The 18,029-nt window shown below is 43.0% G+C and overlaps 2 protein-coding genes across 3 annotated transcripts; both read right to left on the bottom strand.

Annotated features, from left to right (window-relative positions):
* Positions 1-3,930: 3,930 nt before the first annotated feature.
* LOC100556942 (glutathione S-transferase theta-1) lies at positions 3,931-10,718 on the bottom strand. The gene is given in 6 exon segments (XM_003230159.4): positions 3,931-4,303; positions 4,306-4,453; positions 6,365-6,541; positions 7,511-7,661; positions 7,810-7,897; positions 10,381-10,718. Coding segments are annotated over 6 exon segments (930 nt in total). The 5' UTR covers positions 10,700-10,718; the 3' UTR covers positions 3,931-4,256.
* Positions 10,719-13,027: 2,309 nt separating this feature from the next.
* Positions 13,028-17,735, bottom strand: LOC100557138 (glutathione S-transferase theta-1). 2 transcript variants are annotated; one of them, XM_008124537.3, is made up of 6 exons: positions 17,198-17,714; positions 17,062-17,115; positions 16,250-16,322; positions 15,483-15,633; positions 13,789-13,965; positions 13,028-13,260 (listed from the first exon to the last, which is right to left on the bottom strand). In XM_008124537.3, the coding sequence occupies exons 1-6, from the start codon at positions 17,307-17,309 to the stop codon at positions 13,060-13,062; spliced, it is 768 nt and encodes a 255-aa protein (XP_008122744.2). In that variant the 5' UTR covers positions 17,310-17,714; the 3' UTR covers positions 13,028-13,059. The 2 variants fall into 2 exon arrangements, with proteins under 2 accessions (XP_008122744.2, XP_062821336.1); XM_062965266.1 differs by lacking the exon at positions 17,062-17,115 and having other exon boundaries at positions 16,250-16,311; positions 17,166-17,735.
* Between the last annotated feature and the right edge of the window lie 294 nt (positions 17,736-18,029).

Below are 18,029 nucleotides of genomic sequence, written 5' to 3'. Positions count from 1 at the left end.
CACCCCTTTTCCCTGGGCCGCCTCCCGATTGGACGATTCTCCCGCACGTCACAGGCTCAGACAGGGCTTCTCAAAATTGGGCGGGAAAGCAGGGAGCTGCTCAACGCATGCGCACTCCGTTGTCATCTAAAATATAGGTTAGCCTGCCAATCCGGCCGCCTTTTTGGCCTTGGTCCCACCCCTTTTCCCTGGGCCGCCTCCCGATTGGACGATTCTCCCGCACGTCACAGGCTCAGACAGGGTTTCTCAAAATTGGGCGGGACAGCAGGGAGCTGCTCGACGCATGCGCACTCCATTGTCATCTAAACTATATGTTAGCCTGCCAATCCGGCCGCCTTTTTGGCCTTGGTCCCACCCCTTCTCCCTGTGCCGCCTCCCGATTGGACGATTCTCCCGCACGTCACAGGCTCAGACAGGGCTTCTCAAAATTGGGACGGAAAGCAGGGAGCTGCTCGACGCATGCGCACTCCGTTGTCATCTAAAATATGTTAGCCTGCCAATCCGGCCGCCTTTTTGGCCTTGGTCCCACCCCTTCTCCCTGTGCCGCCTCCCGATTGGACGATTCTCCCGCACGTCACAGGCTCAGACAGGGCTTCTCAAAATTGGGCGGGACAGCAGGGAGCTGCTCGACGCATGCGCACTCCGGTGTCATCTAAAATATATGTTAGCCTCCCAATCCGGCCGCCTTTTTGGCCTTGGTCCCACCCCTTCTCCCTGGGCCGCCTCCCGATTGGACGATTCTCCCGCACGTCACAGGCTCAGACAGGGTTTCGCCGAATTGGGCGGGACAGCAGGGAGCTGCTCGACGCATGCGCTCTCCGTTTTCATCTAAAATTTATATTATATATACTGCAACTTATGATATGGCACAGTATATTATATAATACTAATCATATAATATACCGGTGGTGTATGATATACATCGTGTTATAATACTATAGTGCAATATATATAATAATATAAAATAATTGGGTTGCTGTACCAGAAGCATTCTCTCCTGACGTTTCGCCCACATCTCTGGCAGGCATCCTCAGAGGTTGGGAAGTCTGTTGGAAACGAGGCAAGAGGGGTCCGATTTATCTCTTGATAAAATGTTTATTTTGTCCATTTTGGTTACAAGTGAGTTTGTGGCCCAGATCATATCGATTCTGAACCACGATTCGTGTCTATATTTGAATAAAACGTATCTCTTGTAGTTGGGTTTTTTATTCTTTTTAGTCTATGTACATGTAAGAAAACTTCAATAAAAAGCATTTAATAATAATAATAATAATAATAATAATAATAATAATAATAATAATAATAATAATGAATGGAGAGGGCTTCCTCCTCCTCCTCCCTCTCCATTGAGATCAAGGCGGGGAATTTTCCAGTCCGCCTGCAATGCGCGCCTTTCACCACTGGATGGAGACAAACACACTCAGCGGCTTCCTGGCCATTCATTTTCTCTCCGCCTGCAATGCGCGCCTTTCACCACTGGATGGAGACAAACACACACTCAGCGGCTTCCTGGCCATTCACTCTCTCTCCGCCTGCAATGCGCACCTTTCACCACTGGATGGAGACAAACACACACAGCGGCTTATTCCCTATTCACTTTATCTCCGCCTGCAATGCGCGCCTTTCACCACTGGATGGAGACAAACACACACAGCGGCTCAAAAACCATTGACTACCCTTATTTCCCTTATAATTAATGCCTCTCTGGTTCAAGGCAAATTTCCATCTGCCCTAAAACAGGCTATAGTGAGGCCAATTTTGAAGAAAGCCTCCCTTGATTCGACCATCCTAAATAACTACAGACCAATCTCGAATCTTCCTTTTTTGGGCAAGATCCTGGAGCGGGTGGTTGCCTCTCAGCTCCAGGGGTTCTTGGATGACACTGATTTTCTGGACCCATCGCAGTCCGGCTTTAGACCTGGGCACAGCACCGAGACGGCTTGGGTGGCCTTGGTGGATGACCTCTGCAGGGAACTGGACAGGGGAGGGTGACCCTGCTGGTTCTCTTGGACATCTCAGCCGCTTTCGATACCATCGACCATGGTCTCCTTCTGGGACGGCTCTCCGGGATGGGCCTTGGGGGTACTGCGCTCCAGTGGCTCCAGTCCTTTCTGGAGGGCCGATCCCAGTTGGTGAAGCTGGGGGACACCTGCCCGGACCCCTGGCCTTTGACCTGTGGGGTCCCGCAAGGTTCCATTCTGTCCCCCATGCTTTTTAACATCTACATGAAACCGCTGGGAGAGGTCATCTGGAGTTTTGGAGTGCGGTGCTATCTCTACGCGGATGACACCCAACTCTGCTACTCTTTTCCACCAAACTCCAAGGAAGCCCCTCGGATTCTGGACCAGTGCCTGGCGGCTGTGATGGGCTGGATGAGGGCGAACAAGCTGAAGCTTAATCCCGACAAGACAGAGGTCCTCCAGGTCAGTCGTACGTCTGATCGGGGCATAGGGTGGCCACCTGTGCTTGACGGGGTCGCACTCCCCCTGAAGGCGCAGGTCCATGGCAGCTTGGGGGTCCTCCTGGACTCATCTCTGACGCTTGAGGCTCAGGTGTCGGCCTTTGCACAACTAAAACTTGTGCGCCAGCTGCGACCGTACCTCGAGAAGTCTGATCTGACCAGGGTGGTCCACGCCTTAGTTACCTCTAGATTGGATTATTGCAACGCACTCTACGTGGGGCTGCCTTTGAAGACGGACCAGAAACTCCAGCTAGTTCAGCGGGCGGCAGCCAGGTTCCTAACAGGAGCGAATGACAGGGAGGGGTCTACGCCCCTGTTCAAGGAGCTCCACTGGCTGCCGCTCACCTTCCGGACCCAATTCAAGGTGCAGGTGCTGACCTACAAAGCCCTGAATGGTTTGGGACCCACTTACCTTAGAGACCGCATCTCTCCCTACGAACCTGCACGATCTCTTCGTTCATCGGGGAGGCCCTGCTCTCGCTCCCACCACCCTCGCAATCGCGGCTGGTGGGGACGAGGGAGAGAGAGGGCCTTCCTTCTCCGTGGCGGCCCCCATCCCGGCTCTGGAACGCGCTCCCCAGGGAAATAGGCAAGCGGCCTCCTTGGAAGTGTTCAGGAAGAGCCTGGAAACCTGGCTCTTCAAACAGGCCTTTGAAGAAGTTCCGCCCACTGTTCACTAAACCCTGGTACGAGCGGGTCCTTCTGACCAGTTGTTGGTTAACTCCTTGACGTAGCCTCAGAGTTCACCCCAGTCTAAGGCTCTTCCCATGACCTTGTAGCACCTTAACTTCCTTCTTGTTTACAAGTTCCACTCAGTGCACTTTGCCCAGCTCATTGCTGTGTTTTCATATGTTTTATAATGATCATGATTTTTAATGCCTTTTCAATTTACTTGTGTGTTTTTGTAAAACCGTATACTGTATGCTGGTTTTATATCTGTAAGCCGCCCCGAGTCCCACTGGGGAGATGGTGGCGGGGTACAAAAATAAAATTATTATATTATTATTATTATTTATTAGGAGACCAAGTTGGAGGAGCTAATAATAATAATAATAATAATAATAATAATAATAATAATAATAATAAGTTTATTTTTATACCCCGCCTCTATCTCCCCAAAGGGGACTCAGGGTGGCTGACATGGGGCCAAGCCCGAATAAAAACAATAGCAATATAAAACACAACAATAGGCAAAAGGCATCCACAATTATAAAATTTAAACATTAGCCAGTAAAAACAAATGACAAGAGCTAATAAAAACATGGATTAAAATGGAGAGGTTATAAAAGTAGACTGGGTAAGGTGCACCAGATAAATATTGTAAACACGAGGCGACTGAGAAAGTGCTGCAAATTCTTGGAAGTGCCAATTGAGATGGGAATAGACCCTGCTGTGTCTTTATCAAGTTGACATAGGTAACAAGCTCAGCCTTCTAACTGGCAGCAATTGGATAAAAGCAATTATTCCTCTCTCGCTAATTAGGACTTTATTTTTCTTTTCTTTTTGTTGTATCAACCTAGAGGTGTGGATGATGGGTTGTGTTGTCAAACTTGGAGGTTGGGGGGCCTGTAGATTTGTTGTTTTGTGGGTCGCCGTGATGCCATCACTCTTTTATATAGATAGATATATGGTCTCTGCACATGTCATTGGCATAATGTCTCCACTGTTTTATTCCCAGAATGCCTTTGTGGCCTCCCATTGGGATTCAAAGGGAGGGCGACCAGGGGGGGGGGGGCGCAAGGAAGGAATGGCGGAAGGCGGCGCTGCCCGTTGGTGTGCGTGTGGTGCTGGTGGTCTACTTGAGCATCTTGAGCAGCATGGGCTTCATCTGGGCCTTGAGCGGTCGATGGCGATGTTGCGCAGCTCCTGGGCGTTGAGGATGCGCCCGTGCGCCTCCAGGAAGAGCTCCTTCCCCAGGGTCAGCTCCACGCGCTTGCGCCACTCCTGCAGCCGCGGGCGGCCCTCGAACGAATCCCATCCCGCGCCCACCGGCTGGAGAGAGAGAGAGAGAGAGAGAGAGAGAGAGAGAGAGAGGAGGAGAGACGGGGCGTGAAGGGCCGCCACCGTGGCCGGAGAGAGCACACTCCCCTCCTAAGACCCCGCCCGTCCCTCCTTCTTCTCGTGACCACGGAGGAGGACACAACGCCCCTCTTAAAGCAGCTCCACTGGCTGCCGATAAACTGTTGAGGGGTATGGTGATTCTCAATGTAGGGTGTATGAATTCCTTCATTTCTACTTACCAACCTGCTCCTCCTATGCAGAAAAGCAAAAGAAGACAACTACTTGCAGCATACTGCGAAACTATAATATTATCATAGAAAGTCGCAAAAGAGGGAATTGAACTCTAACTATTTTGTTACTTATGCATATATGAGTAAAAGCTTAACCCTGTACTAGATGCTTTAAGCAGTAGAGTGTCTTAAACTCAAACTGTTTTGCTATATGTACACATACTTGTGAGAACTGAAGACTTGGTGGTGTCGGCAGGTTTTTGAGTAATTACATTGGACTACCGCCGATTTCTGGGCCTGAATATATTGCACAAGATTTCCCAAGCCTAAAATGATACATTTTAATATATTGGTTTTATGGTTCCCGTTCCCTTGATCTGGTCATGTAAGTGTGATTTATTGTTATAATTGTATTATTTTGACAGTCGGGAGGCAGACACCGGAGAGTTAAGAGGCATTCAGCTGAGCTCCGGTATCGTCATTGTTTTCCTTACTTTTATCTTTTAATATTTTTATTTTATTTTACTCCCATTCTGCTCCAGTCTGTTTCAGTTATCTCCAGCTTGAGCAGTGAGCAACATTATTGTAGAAACTCTGGCTGTTTGCTCACATTACTTGTGCCGTGTATGCTGCTTCCTACTCCTTGTTGCTCATACTTATCTCTGTTACTCTGCAAACAACACCTACTGCTGAGGAGTTTCTAACTAAAACTATATGAACTGAAACAGAAAGAACTCCAAAACACAAATAGAAAACTCCAAACTCCGGGAACTACAACACCTCTGTGCACTTGTTTTCTCCTCTCTTCCTCTCAAGACTTGCTCAAGACTTGCTGGTGCTTTAATTAAGGTGCTCCAAAGTTAAAGACACTTTACCTCCATGTCCCAAGACTGTGTTGTATTATTTTACTTTGTGTAAAAAGTAAGAAGACCCCTTGTACTTTACTAGGAGTTCATCAATGTGTTTTGAAACACAGTAAATGGTTTGCCTGGCTCTAAATTACATTTCTTGTTAAATTCTGCAATTATTTAGATATTAAAGGGAAATAATAAAAAGCATCTGTGCTGTATGCATTTAAAAATGGACATTCTGAAGTCATTTACTATTCAGTGATTCTGTAGAACAAAACTGCAATTCTTCTGTCGTTCTAGAGTCCCAGTTCCAGATTTTCAAGCTCCTTTAAAAGGGCAGCCTCTTTTTGAATCTTCTCCAGCTGGTTTTTCTCTAGTTGTTTGCCTGTAGGAGCTTGATCTTTCAGCTGTTCAATTGCTTTTAGCTTCTTCCTCAGATTCTTTATCTTCGTATCCACTTCAGGATCTCCCAATGTTACAGCGGGTGGTATATTGTGCAATGCAGTCTGCACGGCTGGGGCTGGAGCACTTTCCTGGTTCCCTTCGGCCCTGGCCTCCTGTTTAGCAACTTTCTTTGCCTCGTGCTTCCTTTGATTTTTGAGCGCTGTTTTAGATAACGTCTTATCATCACTTTTTGACTGTGACCTCATGTTCTGTGGTGGTTCGTCCTCATGAAGTTTTGAACTTGTGTTATGTTGTTCTGTAATGTTTGTGTTTGCGTTTATGACTGTAAACCGCCCTGAGTCCCATCCGGGAGACAGGGCAGTATATAAATAAAGTTTTACTATTATTATTATTATTATTATTATTATTATTCTTACCTGCATGAGCTCCACGACGGCCACCAGGTCAGCCAGGGAGATCTCGTTCCCGATCATGAAGGGCCGGTCCTGAAGGAACTTCTCCTCCAGCTTCTGGAGGGCGATGTTCAGCTCCTCCAGCGCGTCCTGGACTTTCTCGGAGGGGACCTGCTGGCCCAGGAAGAGCGGGATCACCACCTACGGTAGATAGAACGGGACAGAGACACCGCTGTGTGAGGAAAGGGCCCCCAGGACTTCATGACACCGTCCTCCTCGGTTGGGAGGAAGGAAGTCGGCAAAGACACCGGCCAACGACAACAGAACAAAGCCAGCAGACCTGATGGGATCCCCGCTGGAATCTCCACCTGCTCCTTGAAAAGGAGTGGGCAGCGGAGAAAAGACCAGCAGACTTGAAGGGGAAAGAACAGGCCGTGGAAACGGTCAAGGGGTCTCCTCCTCGTATTTTGTGTCACACCCTGAGTGTTTTGTGAGCCGCCCTGAGTCCCTCTGGGACGGGGGTCCTCAAACGTTTTAAGCCGAGGGCCGGTCCACAATCCTTCAGACTGCTGAGGGGCCGGATTATCATTTGGAAAAAAATAAAAACAAATTCCGATGCACACTGCATATGTCTTATTTGTTGTGCAAAAACAACAACAACAAGAACAATAAAAGAACAATACAATCTTTAAAAATAAAAACAATTTTAACCAACCTACATTTATCAGGATTTCAATGGGAAGTGTGCTCCTGCTTCTGGCCAATGAGATAGTCACGTTAATTAGGGTTGTTGTTGTTGTTGTTGTTGTTGTTGTTGTTGTGCCTTCAAGTCATTTCAGACTTTGGGTGAGCCCAAGTCTAAAATTTATTTATTTATTTATTATTTACTGCATTTATTTACTACATTTGTATCACACCCTTCTCACCCCAAAGGGGACTCAGAGTGGCTTATAAATTATATGTACATACAATATATTATATTATATTATATTATTAGCATATATTATTTTTTGGGGATGTCTTATTTTCGGGGAAACAGGGTATAAGGCGTGGACCCTCCCTGGGAAGCCACCTCGCCACCACAGCCCACATTGCCTACGGGGAGAGAGATATCGTGACTATAAGGAATGCCCCCCCCCCCCCCCCGCCCCACCCGAGAGGGCTCCTCACCCTCAGCCACAGGATCTTGGAGGCGCAGGGGCGCAGGTTCGAGTGCTGCCAGGCCAAGAACTCGTCCACCCGGGCCCGTTTCTTCATGTCTGGCGGGTACCAGTGGCTGGGCGTGTTGTATTTGCGGGTCAGGTAGAGCAAGATGGCGGTGCTGGGAAAGGAAGGAAGGAAGGAAGGAAGGAAGGAAGGAAGGAAGGAAGGAAGGAAGGAAGGAAGGAAGGAAGGGGGGGGTCATTGCCACAGTCGCCGGTTGGAACGGCCCCACCGGGGTCTTTCTCTACAGCCGCGGCTGTACATACCTCTCTTCCAGGGTGAAATCGCCGTCTTTCAGAACCGGGACTTTCCTCAAGATGTTGATCTTGTTAAACTCCTCGCTGAAGACTTGGCCTGGTTAAGGAGTTATAGTCACAATGATTTTTAAATTATTAATAACATTACATTATGACATGGATAGAAAACATATTAGGATACATCTACATCAGCCACGGGCCAACTGCGGCCCTCCCTCCCTCCCGGTGTTTAGGACTACAAATCCCACAATTCCTAATAGATAGATAACAGATTCCCAAAGGTCATCAAAACCAATCTCCCTGATCTTATTATTATCATCATAGATAGATAGATAGATAGATAGATAGATAGATAGATAGATGATAGATAACATGCTATGCTATTTTTATATATATCTATATATATAAAAGGGTAATGACGTTTCGGCCAAGACAAAACAACAAAACTACACATCCCAGAAACACTAAACTTGGCAGCACAACCCCTCATTCATGCCTCTACGTTCATACAACAAAAAGAAAAGAAAAATAAAGTCCTAATTAGAGGGAGAGGAATAATTGTTTTTATTCCAATTGCTGCCAGTTAGAAGGCTAAGCTCCATCCACTTGGTCTCCCAGCAACCCACTCAGCCCAGGGGACAGGCAGAGTAAGGCCTCACTTAGGCCTCTTCTTCACTGCCTATAAAATACAGATTATCATATTTGAACTGGATTATATGGCAGTGTAGACTCAAGGCCCTTCCACAGAGCTATAGAACCCATTTATAATCTTATATTATCTGCTTTGAACCAGATTATCTTGACTCCACACTGCCATATAATCCACTTCAGTGTGCAGTTGGACACAACTGGACTTAATGTCAGGAGAAAACCTTTACCCTTTACCTTAACTACCACCAATTCCTCAATACTTTATTTCCCAGACCACCAGACTTCGCCACAGCAACGCGTGGCCGGGCACAGCTAGTCTATATATATAAAAGGGTAATGACGTTTCGGCCTAGGACAAAACAACAAAACTACACATCCCAGAAACACTAAACTTGGCAGCACAACCCCTCATCCATGCCTCTATGTTCATACAACAAAAAGCTCCAGCTACTCCAGAAAACGGCCAGGCTTTGAGACTGCAAGGCTATTCACTGCTATTCCACCTGGCCAACAAAGGATTCCCATAAACCACAGCAACACGTGGCTGGGCAAAGCTAGTGTATATATGTGTATCTATATATGTATACACACACACACACACACACACACATATGTGTGTGTGTGTGTGTGTGTTTATGTGTGTGTGTGTATATATATATATATATATATACATACACACACGCACACAATATAATTTACAATAATATATAATAATTATAATATATTGTATATACATATAATATTTATAATATTATATTGTAATACGATATAATACTAATAATACAATATAATATTAATTATATATATTATATTTTACATGTAATATTACTAATAATTTTACAATATGTTGATACAGTACAATATAGTAATTTATTGCCAGTATTGTACTATGCTAATAATATAATATTGTATGTAAATTTAATTTGTAAGCCGCTCTGAGTCCCCTTCGGGGTGAGAAGGGCGGGATATAAATGTAGCAAATAAATAAATAATACCGCGTTGTTTTAATACCGCGTTGTGTTTTTTCGGTTGCTGTGTATATATTATTATTGGTTTTGTTCTTTGATGTTTCATATTTTATTTTATACTAGCTGTGCCCAGCCACGCGTTGCTGTGGCAAAGTGGTGGTGGTACTGGTTAAAAGTTGTTGTGGAATTTTTATTTGACGTTATTTGTATTTTTTAAATTAATTTTATTGTAACTTATCTTTTTATTTATTATATTTTATTATTTTGTTGTATTATTTTTAGTTATTTTGTTATAGTATTTTATTGTATTAATTTTTTAGTCTTTTTAATTATTTTTATTGTATTATTTGTATTTATTTTATTTTTTATTCTTTTATTAATACTGGGCTGAGTGGGTTGCTAGGAGACCAAGTGGGCGGAGCTTAGCCTTCTAAGTGGCAGCAATTGGATAAAAACAATTCTTGCTCTCCCTCTAAGTAGGACTTTATTTTTCTTTTATTTTTGTTGTATCAACCTAGAGGCATGGATGATGGGTTGTGTTGTCAACCTGTAGTTTTGTTGGTTTTGTGGGTCGCCGTGATGCCATCACTCATTTATATATATAGATTGTTTTGTATCTGATTTTGCTGTAAGCCACCCCAAGTCCCCTTCGGGAAAGATGGAGGCGGGATATAAATAAACTTTATTATTATTATTATTATTATTATTAAATAAATAGATAGATAGATAGATAGATAGATAGATAGATAGATAGATAGATAGAGATAAGGGTGATGGACCTAAGAAAGGCCCACCTACAGGCCCCAATAGATAGATACATGGGGCTTCTTAAGCATCTGCTAGGAATTGTGGGGGTTGGAGTCGAAGACATCTGGACGGAGGGCCAAGGTTGGCCCGTGCCTGATCTATAGGGATGTGACTCCATGGGACGGGCCTGGTGGGCTGGGCTGAGGGCGCTGACCTTTCAGCATCTCGATGCTCTTCATCATGAAGGGGATGTTGTTCTTCTTGGCGAAGAGGTAGACGGCCCGGCAGGGCTGCGAGAGCAGGTCGAGGTACAGCTCCAGCACCATGGCCAGCGAGTCCCTTGCTGCTCCTCTCCTCTGGCTGCCCCGGCGCCCGGCAACGGATTCTGAATGGCCGGATTGGGATGGAACCAGCGGAGGGCCAATCGGGCGAAGGATGGATGGAGAGACAGATGGACGGATGGACGGATGGACGGGCAGCATCACACCTCTCTCTCCTGTCCATCTCTCCATGTATCTGTTCTGCCCATCCATCCATCTCCTCCGTACCCATCCATCCATTGTATTCCTCAATCTATTGATTCTCTCTCTTCCCTACCCACCCACCCATCTTCTCGATCTACCTATCCGGGCTGTGGCGCAGCTGGCTAATAACCAGCTGCTATAAATCACTACTGACCGAGAGGTCACGAGTTCAAAGCCCGGGTCGGGTTAAGCCTCCGACCATTAAAAAAAAAAAATAGCCCCGGCTTGCTGTTGACCTAGCAGCCCCGAAAGACAGTTGCATCTGTCAAGTAGGGAAATTTTAGGTACGCTTTATGCGGGAGGCTAATTTAACTAATCTACAACACCATAAAACTGCTCACGAGGAAAAGAATGAGGAAGACCAGCCACCAATGGACGGTGAAGCAACAGCTCCCCCTGTGGCCGGAATCGTGAAGCTGGAAAAATGTTAAAATGCCTCTGAGTCTGTCTAAAAGTGAATGTTGTTTGTCTGTTGGCACTGAATGTTTGCCATATATGTGTTCATTGTAATCCGCCCTGAGTCCCCTTCGGGGTGAGAAAGAAGGGTGGAATATAAATACTGTAAATATATAAATAAATAATAAATCTCCCATTCATCTTCACTATCTACCTATCTATTCCACTCACTCTTCCCTCTCCCTCTTCTAACTATCCACACATCAATTTATCTTATCTCTCTACCTACCTAGGGGCCAGGCTTAAAGATCCTGCTGATCGAAACGTCAACAAAACATCAGTGGTTTGAAGTGAGCACCCGCTGTGAGCCCCAGCTCACCTACCCACCTAGCAGGTTGGAAGCAGAAATGCGAGTAGATAAATACGTACCGCTTTGAGCGAGCAAGATTATCAAGCCACCCTTAAGGACATTGATCGGAAGAAAGCTCCTCAGCGTGGAAGATGGAGCAACAGCAACATCCCACCCCGTGAACAGACTCAAGACATAAGACGGGGGGGAACTGCCTCTACCTCTCCTACGTTGTCTGCCCTTGCTAATTGCGTGATGGGCATTCAACGCTTGCTGTGTGTGTGTGTTCTGTATGAAGACTGCTAATAAATAAATACACAAATAAAACCTACTCCTCTGTCTTGCTCTGTTACCCGTCCATCTCTTCCCTCTCCATCTTCTCTCTCTCTCTTTCCTAAGCATCCATTCATCCATAAAGCCAACCTATGGATTCATCTATCAATCTATACATCCACCCATCTTCTCTATCTCCCATCCACCTATCTTCACTATATCTCGCTCTTCCCCACCTATCCATAGCCATTTCTTATCTACCGACACCGACAGCTTTCCTTTATCCACCCATCTCTCTCTCTTCCCTCTCCATCTATTCATCTTATCTGTGTATCTATCTCTTCACTATCCAAGCAGGCATTTACCCATCTGCCCTGTCCTACCCTATCCTATCCGCCCACTCATCCCTAAATTGGCAGCAAGGCCGGGATAGAAACAGCAACAAAAACCCACCCAAAGGCACCCACAGCAAAGCCGCACCACGCCTGAAGGCAAAACTAGGCTTCGGTCTCAGCCATTATCATTACAATACAATGCATTATTATTATTATTATTATTATTATTATTATTATTATTATTATTATTATTATTATTACAGTAGAGTCTCACTTATCCAACACTCACTTATCCAACGTTCTGGATTATCCAACACATTTTTGTAGTGAATGTTTTCAATATATTGTGATATTTTGGTGCTAAATTCGTAAATACAGTAATTACTACATAGCATAAATGTGTTACTTAACATTAACATTAACTACTTTTTCTGTCAAATTTTTTGTATAATATGATGTTTTGGTGCTTAATTTGTAAAATCATAACCTATTTTGATGTTTAATAGGCTTTTTCTTAATCTCTCCTTATTATCCAACATATTCGCTTATCCAACGTTTGCCGGCCCGTTTATAATAATAATAATAATAATAATAATAATAATAATAATAATAATAATAATAATAATAATAACTTTATTTTTATACCCCGCCCCATCTCCCCAATGGGGACTCAGAGCAGCTTACATGGGGACCAAGCCCGAAAACATACAACAATAGAATGATAAAACAATTATACCAACAATAAAACATCAATATGTTGGATAAGTGAGACTCTACTGTATTATTATTATTATTATTATTATTATTATTATTATTATTATTTTCATCATCTACTGCCCCAGGCCTGGGTCAACTTGGGCCCTCCCGCCAGGTGTTTTGGACTCCAACTCCCACCATTCCTCACAGCCGGAAGGAGTCCAAAACACCTGGAGGGAGGGAGGGACAAAGTTGGCCCTGAAGTAAAGACATAACAGAGAAGAGCCGTTGTTGTTGTTGTTGTTGTTGGGGTTCCTCTTTTATTTCAGGATCTGGCCCAGGAGGGGCGCCAGCTGGGCCTTCAGTTGGGGATCGACCTGGGCGCTGCTCAGGCCCCGGATCCTGGCGATCGTGCCGTGCGCTTCCGAGAAGAGTCCGCGCCCAACAGCCACCTCCACGCGTTCGCGCCAGGCCAGGAGCCGCGGGTGGTTCTGGAAGACGTTGCAGCCGACTCCCCAGGGCTGCGGGGTGGGAAGAGCAAGCATGCATGGCGGCCGGTTCTCTCAAGAGGCATTCGCAATTAATAATAATAATAATAATAACTTTATTTTTATACCCCGCCCCATCTTCCCGAAGGGACTCGGTGTAGCTTACATGGGCCCTTGCCCGATAAAACAATCAAATATCAATGATACAGCAATTATACCAATAAAACCTCAATTATCAGTAAAACAATCGATAAAATCGACATGAAGCATACAATATTAAAACAGGAGACTAATTCATAAAACCCAGTGCAGAATGTGCCGGAATGGGGAAGGTATTTCATGGTTGAAATGGACAATAAAGTGCAAAATAACATTGGCAACACCTCAAGAATGGGGCTATTATAAAATGGGCAGATAGATCAGTCCAACAACAAATTAAATGTCAAAGGCCTTTTGGAAGAGCCAGGTTTTTAAGCTCCTTCGGAAGGAGAGGAGGGTAGGGGCCTGCCTGATCTCTCTAGGAAGCGAGTTCCAAATTAGATCTGAACATCTGATCTTTACCTGCATCAGCTCCACAATGGCCACCAGGTCGGCCACAGAAACCTCGTCACCGGCCAAGAAGGGCCTGTCCCTCAGAAAGAGCTCCTCCAATTGCCTCAGGGACGATGCCAGGCCATCCATGACTTCCTTGGTTTTCCCTTCGGGAAGGGTTTGGCCGACTAACAGAGGCAGCAGGACCTGCAATGGAGACGGTGTAAGCAAGGCCTCAATGGTGGTCAATGAGGCCTCAGTTGAGTCAACTAGATCTCAGTGGTGGTCAATGAGGCCTCAGTTGAGTCAACTAGATCTCAGTGGTGGTCAATGAGGCCTCAGTTGAGTCAACTAGATCTCAGTGGTGGTCAATGAGGCCTCAGTTGAGTCAACTAGATCTCAGTGGTGGTCAATAAGGCCTCAGTTGAGTCAACTAGATCTCAGTGGTGGTCAATGAGGCCTCAGTTGAGTCAACTAGATCTCAGTGGTGGTCAATGAGGCCTCAGTTGAGTCAACTAGATCTCAGTGGTGGTCAATGAGGCCTCAGTTGAGTCAACTAGATCTCAGTGGTGGTCAATGAGGCCTCAGTTGAGTCAACTAGATCTCAGTGGTGGTCAATGAGGCCTCAGTTGAGTCAACTAGATCTCAGTGATAGTCAATGAGGCCTCAGTTGAGTCAACTAGATCTCAGTGGTGGTCAATGAGGCCTCAGTTGAGTCAACTAGATCTCAGTGGTGGTCAATGAGGCCTCAGTTGAGTCAACTAGATCTCAGTGGTGGTCAATGAGGCCTCCGTTGAGTCAACTAGATCTTAGTGGTGGTCAATGAGGCCTCCGTTGAGTCAACTAGATCTCAGTGGTGGTCAATGAGGCCTCCGTTGAGTCAACAAGATCTCAGTGATGGTCAATGAGGCCTCAGTTGAGTCAACTAGATCTCAGTGGTGGTCAATGAGGCCTCAGTTGAGTCAACTAGACCTCAAAGGGGATCAACTAGGCCTAAACTTATACAACTAGGCCTCAATGGGGGTCAACGAGGCCTCAATTGAGTCAACTAAACCTCCATCGTGGTCAACTAGGCCTCAACTAACACAACTAGGCCTCATTTGAGTTGACAAGACCTCAGTAGTGGTCAACTAGGCTTCAACAAACACAACTAGGCCTCAATGGGGGTCAACGAGGCCTCAATTGAGTCAACTAAACCTCCATCGTGGTCAACTAGGCCTCAACGAACACAACTAGACTCAGTTGAGTTGACAAGACCTCAGTAGTGGTCAACTAGGCTTCAACAAACACAACTAGGACTCAATGCTGGTCAACGAGGCCTCAATTGAGTCAACTAAACCTCCATCGTGGTCAACTAGGCCTCAACGAACACAACTAGGCCTCAGTTGAGTTGACAAGACCTCAGTAGTGGTCAACTAGGCTTCAACAAACACAACTAGGCCTCAATGGTGGTCAACAAGGCCTCAATTGAGTCAACTAAACCTCCATCGTGGTCAACTAGGCCTCAACGAACACAACTAGGCCTCAGTTGAGCCAGCTAGGCCTCAACTGAGTCAACTAGATTTCAGTTGACACATCTAGGCCTCAGTGGTAGTCAACCAAGCCTCAGCTGAGTCAACTAATCTCCGATTGGCACAACTAGGCGTCAATGGTGGTCAACCAGGCTTTGATGGATGCCAGCCATCTTTGCCACTTCGCACACACGCACGCACACACGCAGGCACCTGGATCCAGAGGGTCTTGGGGGCATGGGCCCGCATGTTGCTCTGGTGCCAGAAGAGGTATTCGTCCACCCTGGCCCGCTTCTCTGCGTCTGAGGGATACCAGTGGTCCGGAGTGCCGTATTTGCGAGCCAGGTATAGAAGGATGGCCGGCCTCAACCAAAGAAAGAAAGAAAAATAAAACCATGGATCGTCTCCTAATTAATCCAAAGGGGTTTCAAAACGAGGACAGGCAATGCCATTCAATAGACAAAAGGCAATTACAGACAGTTCCGACTTATATACAACTAGTTAAGAATGGGGCTGAGACAACAGACTCTACTTTGTCTAGATAGAGTAGCACGTATTTTACATTATTTTTATTATCATTATATAACTCACATTTTATATTAGTTAGTTCATATTATTATATTACATATATTGTTATTTATTATAAATAATAAATATTATTTATTTTATTCTGCACATATTTAATATTATTTTATACTATTATATACCACATATTTTATAGTATTTATTTTATATTATATTACACATTTTATAGTATTCGTTTTATATTGCGCATATTTTATTTTATTACTTTTATATTATTATATTATTTAGTTTATATTATTATTACATTAAACATATTTCATATTATTTATTTTACATTACTGTATTATTTATTTTATGTTATTATATTACAAATATCTTATGTTACCTATGTTTCAAGACATATTTCGATCTATGTATTTCAATTACATTGAGAAACCGAGGCGACATGGCCTTACCCTTCGGTCAAAACGAAGTCCCCGTCTTTCAGGAAAGGAACCTTTTTCGACAAGGTGATCTTGTCTGTCAACCCTTTAAAAGATATGAAAATAAAGAGTATAATCCAGATTATATTATAAATATATATTATTATAAAAGTACGTGTCAATCCAGATTATATTAATTCTATATTTATAAAATTATATGTTAGTTTAATATTATCTTAGATATCATCCCAGATCATATATATATAATTAATATATACTATATATGAATACATATTATTTTTATATATAGATATTATATTAAAATATTATATTTATCCAAATTATGTTGACATTATAGGAATACATTTACATATTAATCCAGATTGTATCCATATTACCTTATATTCATAGAATTATAGATATTAATATTATATATACACACACAGTAATATGATATAGATCAATCTGGATTTTTATTTACATATTATATTAGTAAATATTTAATAATCATAATAATCATAATAATAAAATCAACAATAGTAATGAATAAAAATAATAAATAGTAATAGTAATAATAATAAAATGTTTATCAAGATTATGTTAGCATTATAGTCATATCATTACATATTAATACAGATTATATCCATATTAGATTATATGGATAGAATTATAAATATTAATTAACATATTATTATATCTCATATTAATACAGTACATATTTATCCATATTACATTAACATTATAATCATATCATCACCTATTTATCCAGAGTAGATATATATTATATTGATATAAATATTATTATACTAATATAAGATCGGAATATAGTATTTTTATTTTCCCACCTGATCCGCCTTCGGCACCACTTGAGCTCAGGACTCTGCTCCCTAATATGGACTCTAATAGGAGATAAATAGGTATTCAATTCATGTAATTGTTTGGTTTTAATTGAAATATCATCCAGGAAGTATGTGTGTTTACCTTTGAAGAGCGCCACATCTTTGAATTCGAAGGGGATGTCGTTCTTTTTGGCAAAAAGGTAGACGGCCCTGCAGGGCTGGGAGAGGAGGTCCAGGTAGAGCTCAAGGACCATTTTGGAAAGAAGGAATGAAGAAGGAAAAGAGAGGAAAAAAAGGGGGGCAAACGAGAGAAAGACGGGCCGAAGCCGGAGGAGAGGGACTTTGGATCTCAATAATTAATATTTAATTTCGCAAAGCAAGTAGAGGCACAACCCCTGTTTGTTTAATTAGTGCATCAGGCCTTCCGGGAAGAACGGATCTGGGCAGCCGCTCAAAAGGCCTCTTGTTTACACTGTGGGTTATTTAACCAAAAGAAGGTGCTTCACTTTCCCAAGGAAAAAAATACAGGTTATTTTCGTCAACATTTCAGAAATAATATTTTCATAATATTACTTCCAATAATACTTCCTTATTTTAACAATTTTTCAATATTATTTCCAATACTTTAATATTATTTTATTCAGATTATTTGCAATACTTTGATACTATTTAATATTATTTTAGAATTTTAATATTTCCAGTACTATTTAATATTATTAAAATATTGTTTCAATATTATTTCCTATACTTTAATATGATTTAAATAATATTTTAATATTATGTCCAATAATAATTAATACTACAGTATTTAAATATTTTTTCTATTTTTTCCCAATACTTTAATATTATTTTAATGCTATTTAATATTATTTTAATATTTTCCAATATTTCCTATATTTTTATATAATTTATTTTATTAAGATTATTTACAATATTTTAATATTATTTAATACTATTTAATATGATTTATATAT

Source organism: Anolis carolinensis, unplaced genomic scaffold (assembly GCF_035594765.1).
Source record: "Anolis carolinensis isolate JA03-04 unplaced genomic scaffold, rAnoCar3.1.pri scaffold_14, whole genome shotgun sequence".
In the NCBI taxonomy this organism is placed as follows: Eukaryota; Metazoa; Chordata; class Lepidosauria; order Squamata; family Dactyloidae; genus Anolis; species Anolis carolinensis.
The sequence above is the reverse complement of the archived record's forward strand: the minus strand, read 5'-3'. Positions and strand labels throughout refer to the sequence as shown.

Excerpts from the sequence above, each read along its gene's own strand:
- LOC100557138 (XM_008124537.3), bottom strand. The coding sequence starts at position 17,309 with ATGGTCCTTGAGCTCTACCTGGACCTCCTCTCCCAGCCCTGCAGGGCC. Across the intron at positions 13,966-15,482 it reads CCAAGACCCTCTGGATCCAG|GTCCTGCTGCCTCTGTTAGT; the intron begins GTGCCTGCGTGT and ends TCTCCATTGCAG. Across the intron at positions 13,261-13,788 it reads CCATTGTGGAGCTGATGCAG|CCCTGGGGAGTCGGCTGCAA; the intron begins GTAAAGATCAGA and ends CCCACCCCGCAG.